We start from the raw sequence: 5,090 nt of genomic DNA on the forward strand, positions 1-5,090 counted from the left end.
GCACATCTTATCAGTAAAGCCGGTTCTGTAATCAGCGGTAAATCTCCATCACCTGCGGGCTTTCACATTGAGCAGCATGAACTACACAAAGCCGTTGTTCACTGACGAGCTGCGCAAAACCACGGTCATATTTTGCGCATGTTTTGCGTGGCTCGTCAGTGAACAACGGCTCTGTGTAGTTAATGCTGCTCCATGTGAAAGCCCGCACGTGATGGAGATTTACCGCTGATTAGAGAACTGCTTTACTGACAAGATGCGCATTAAATATCGCATGCGATTTATCGTGCAGCCCTATAATAATAAGAACAAATATTTCTTGAGAAAATCAACACATTAGAATCATTTTCTGAAGGATCATGTGACACTGAAGACTGGCATAATGGCTTCTGAAAATTCAGCTGTGCCATCCCAGGAATAAATTACAATTTAAAATCAAAAAAACTTTTTTAAATTGTAGTAATTTTTCACAAAAGTAATGTTTTACTGTAATTATAAAATCAGCATAAGAGACTTTTCAACACATGAAATCATACAACTTCAAACCTTTGCTGGTGAACTCTTGACTGTCTATTTTTGATATTGGTAAAGAACTGGAGCTCCCCCTTGTGTCTTGCCAGTTGATTTAACTTCAACTTATCAGAAGGGTTTAATTTAAAGAATTAAATTATATATGCTGTCTTTGAATTTCAGACAGAAAAGCACCGAACAGCAAGAGCTGGAACGCATCGAGGCACTGCAGAAAGAGGTGGCAGAACAGCGTCGGAAGAACGAGGCCAGCTACAGGGCTGCACTGGCAGGCAGTGAGTCACTGGCAAACTATCTACTATTTTTAATGAGAGCATTGCATTTTTTTTTTTGTAATGTTTTTAATTGGCTGTTCTTGTGTTGTTTTAAAGGTCAGCTTCCTAAGAAGCATGTGCTGTCCACCACCATTCCCAAAGAGTTCAACTTCTGCTCGGATAGCAGGCTGAAGAACCACATGGATGGAGGCTCTGCAGAAGACAACTCGTACAAGGAGGTGAACTTCACCTCTCAGCTCCGCAAGCACCCATCTTCCCCTGTGAGTACAGTCATTAGGATGAGTAGTTGGATTCTTTTTGAAGCTGCTTGTTGATTTCAAGTGATTTGAATGTTGTCTCATTCTGTAGTTGAAGCCTCCAAAGGGAACAACCATTCCCAAACCCTTCAACCTCTCCAGAGGCAAGAGGAAGCTTGATGAGGCAGGAGCCTATGTGCCGATGGCCCAGCAGATTGAGCAGTTTCAGAAACGCACTCCCACCCGCTATCACCTGCGCAGTCGGCAGAGCCAGGAAAGAGGTGCGTCTGCTTTCAGACCCTGTTTTTGGTGTCTTTGTGGCCTTGAATGTTGTTAGGATTGCATTCTTGTGTGATGCTGTTAAAACATTTATTCACCCTCGGGTAGTTCTGGAACCGTATGATTTTTTCAGTGGGATGGATACATGATCCATTTAATTTTTATATTTTCTTTCATTTTTATTTCCTCTGAAATATGAGTAATTTACCCTCCAGGCTTCTTTTGACTAATTTTGCCTGTGTTTTATTTGCAGGACCATCACCAGTGAAGGCTGAGAAGCCAAAAATCACACACCCCAAAACACCACAGCTACTGACTCGCCAGAGACATCGTCCCACAATGGTGAAAAGCACTGCAGAAATTGAGGCTGAGGAAGCAGAAAAAATGCAGCAGTAAGTTTTGCTGAGACTTGTGTGTTGTTAATGCTTAATTTTAATTGAGCACAAGAAAATCTCTTCAAACTTTCCTTCTGCCATCTCAGGTTTAAGTTCAAAGCTCTAGAACTCAACAGAAAGATTCTAGAAGGGGCTTTGATTCCTAAAAAGCCAGGTAGTAAAGAAGTTACCAAGCCTGAGGGCTTCCAGCTGGAGATTGAGAAGCGACTTCAGGAGCGGCAGGCCAGTAAGAAGCCTGAGGAAAAAGAGGACCACACATTCCATCCCAGACTGCTACCAACTCGAATTCTGGAGGAAGTTGTGGTTGGTAACAGTTCTCTCAACCCATTTTTTGGGTTTGTTTAGCCAAGGTGGTGACGTCCTTTTTATAATTCCATTGTTCCCTTTTTTTTTCTTTTTTTTTCCACTGTAAAGGGTGTCCCAGAGAAGAAAGTTCTAAATCCAACTGTTCCAGAATCACCTGCATTTGCTCTTAAAAACCGTGTGCGAATGGAAAAGAAAAAAGAGGTACGTTTTAATCCTGTGCTTTTTTATTTAAAATATCATAAAATTGATATTTGTTGACTCAACTAATTCCATTGCACCTTCAGGAGAAGCCTCCTGCTCCAATTAAGGCACATGCTGTGCCCCACTTCCTGCCCTTCCAGCCCAAACTGCCAGTCAAGAGCCAGGTAGAAATGTGCCCTTTCTCATTTGAGGAACGGGAGCATGAACGAAGGGTCATGAAGGAGAAGAAACTGGATGAAATGAGAAATGAAGAGGTATTTTCTTTATGGAGTAGCTGAAAGTCTTATTGATCTTCATTTCATAATGGTGCCTAAATGGACTGTCTCACCAAATCTCACAGCTACCCAAGTTCAAGGCCCAACCCCTTCCTGACTTCCATGAAGTGCACCTCCCTGAGAAAAAGGTAGTAGAGCCCACCAAACCTGCTCCTTTCAAGCTGATGGTTGACGAACGAGGAGCGGCAAAGGGTGACCGCTGGGAGCAGATGGTAAGATCTTCATCTGAGCCTTTCCTCTTCATCTTCCATGGATCATCTGTATTTAAAATTACGTTCTACTGGACCACACATGTCCAGTGTGCTGGCTTAGCATTTGTGTTTGCATACTTGCAACTAGTTAGCCAGTGGAACTCACTTTTAAATCTGTGTCTCTGCATTTGTGACATTGTTTACAATCTCTGTTGTAACTGGTACATTCCATTTAAAATGTTTCTCCAGATGAAAGAGGAGTTGAAACGACAGGCTGAAGCCGCATGTTTTAAGGCACGACCAAACAATGTAATGCACAAAGAACCATTTGTACCGAAAAAGGAGAATCGCTCCATCTTGGGTATGTTGTTGCAGGTGGTTTTTGTAATCTTTCCAATTAGTGTTGCACTACACATGTTGTACTGTATCCAGTTTGAACTTCCTTGGGCTTGCTGGCTTTGTGTGAGTTTTATGTTGAAGTGCACAGCTAACTCCAACACCAACTCTCGCTTTTTTTCCAATTTTCACCGCTGTCCTCACTGCTCTCACCTCTACGTGACCACTTCATCTGGTCCTCTTTATTCACCTTTGGCACTTTCTTAAGCCAATTCTACTAATTCTGCAGTTCCAGAGGCCTTCCAGTTGGCCACAGAACGGAGAGCCAAGGAACGAATGGATTTTGAAAAGGAGTTGAGTGAGAAGGAGGCACTGAGGGCTCGTATGGAAGAGGAGCAGGCCAGAGAACAAGAGGAGCAGGAAAAGGAGGAGACTGTAAGGCTACGGCAGGAACAGGTAAGAGATTTCAGAATGATGTTGCTTATCCTCCCAGGCCTGTAAAGTTGTGAAAATTAGGATCAAGTAGTCTAAAATATTTATCTGCTTAAAATAAGTTATTATTTTATATTTCATCACTTCAGTGAAAATTAATTGGCTGATTTATATTGTAACTAATGCTGTCCTTTCCTTTTCAAAAGGTGTGCAAGGCCCAGCCGATCAGACGCTACAAGCCAATGGAGTTGAAAAAGAGTGAAGTGTCTCTCACAGTGCCCCAATCTCCAAACTTTTCAGATCGTTTCTGCATGTAAATGCGTAACGCACTGTTACATTGACTTAATTCTACATGATTCTCTTAATGTGTTTTACTATTTCTTGTTTTATATCTTTCTATGATGTCTGAAAATTTAGACTAGCTTTTATCTGTCTGTGGCTGATGCATTAGGCCTTTGTGGTAAAGTCAACAATTTTACAGTTGGGTGTGATGACTCCCTCAGCTAAATTTCTCTGTTCAAACTCTCCTGTATATGAAGACTTGTTCTTTGTTCGTTTTTTGCTGTTTTCTTCTATTTCTCGCAATAAAGAAACTTTTAGTATAAATGCTTTGTTTAATGACTGTTGTGGCTTAACAAGGGCTGGGCGGTATGACGGTATATAGCGTTACCGCGGAATAAAGTGTCTATCGTTAGAGATTTTGCTATATCGTATTTTCCGCGGTATGCAAATATATCTGCGTAGCATACTGCTTAAACGTTATATTCACCTTTGAGTGATAAGGAAACATGCATGATTTATTAGAAAATAGTAACGCACTTGATCGAGTTAAGTGCAATATGCAACGGAAAAAGAACTGAATGCGGTGCTCACACTGACTGTCAGCCGAAGCGCGCGCACTGAAAGCCCCTCAGACAGCATGCGATCGCAAAAGCAGATCTCGTTCCTGTTTTATTGTGCTTGAATGGTCAAATGCGCACAGTTATGTCATAATGCCCGTCGTGTGGAGTATTCCCGTAAACACAGTCGGTTATGTGTTAAATGTAAACAGTTGGTTGAAAACCGGATGTGTTTCAGTATATTGGATTGGTCTTAAAGGGACAGCAGCCTTATTTACCTGCTGCTGTCTCATTATTAAAGGGGTCCTATTATGCTTTTTCACTTTTTCAACTTTAGTTAGTCTGTAATGTTGCTGTTTGAGCATAAAAAAGATCTGCAAAGTTACAAAGCTCAAAGTCCACTTCAAAAGGAGATATTTTATTTAACAGAAATAACTTTTCAAAAACTACAACGAACGACTCGTTTGGACTACAATGCATATTTTCTGGGGTTTGTGATATCACAAATACTGACGAATGGGATGAGACCTGGTTGAGCTGCACTAGAGAAGGCAATGAGTGTTATCACTATGTCGGAGACACGCTAGATTTCCCAAGGCAGACGAACTTAAAGTGGTTACAATCACCCGGGTTTAAATCGCGCTCAAATTGATTTTGACGCAATATTTACACTGAAGCTCGCAGCAGGCGGCTATGGTAAGGGGCATGACATACCTCCCGACGAGGCGCCGAGTGGTGCCAATCACAGCACACACTGGCCCAGCTAACCAATCACAGCACATTTCGTATTTCAGAAGACA

The 5,090-nt window shown here is 41.8% G+C and overlaps 1 protein-coding gene across 1 annotated transcript in view; it reads left to right on the forward strand.

The window, feature by feature from the left end:
• The window catches only part of tpx2 (TPX2 microtubule nucleation factor), a 14,307-nt gene extending 10,290 nt beyond the window's left edge, over positions 1–4,017 (forward strand). Inside the window, exons 9-19 of the mRNA XM_016503857.1 lie at positions 691–800; positions 897–1,060; positions 1,149–1,317; positions 1,569–1,707; positions 1,797–2,013; positions 2,125–2,217; positions 2,301–2,471; positions 2,558–2,704; positions 2,933–3,044; positions 3,288–3,475; positions 3,658–4,017. Coding sequence (XP_016359343.1) covers positions 691–800; positions 897–1,060; positions 1,149–1,317; positions 1,569–1,707; positions 1,797–2,013; positions 2,125–2,217; positions 2,301–2,471; positions 2,558–2,704; positions 2,933–3,044; positions 3,288–3,475; positions 3,658–3,768 — 1,621 coding nt within the window. The 3' untranslated portion in view covers positions 3,769–4,017. The remainder of the gene's footprint in view (positions 1–690; positions 801–896; positions 1,061–1,148; positions 1,318–1,568; positions 1,708–1,796; positions 2,014–2,124; positions 2,218–2,300; positions 2,472–2,557; positions 2,705–2,932; positions 3,045–3,287; positions 3,476–3,657) is intronic.
• Positions 4,018–5,090: the final 1,073 nt, after the last annotated feature.

Source organism: Sinocyclocheilus anshuiensis, unplaced genomic scaffold, assembly GCF_001515605.1.
Source record: "Sinocyclocheilus anshuiensis isolate Anshui unplaced genomic scaffold, SAMN03320099.WGS_v1.1 scaffold1658, whole genome shotgun sequence".
Taxonomy (NCBI): domain Eukaryota; kingdom Metazoa; phylum Chordata; class Actinopteri; order Cypriniformes; family Cyprinidae; genus Sinocyclocheilus; species Sinocyclocheilus anshuiensis.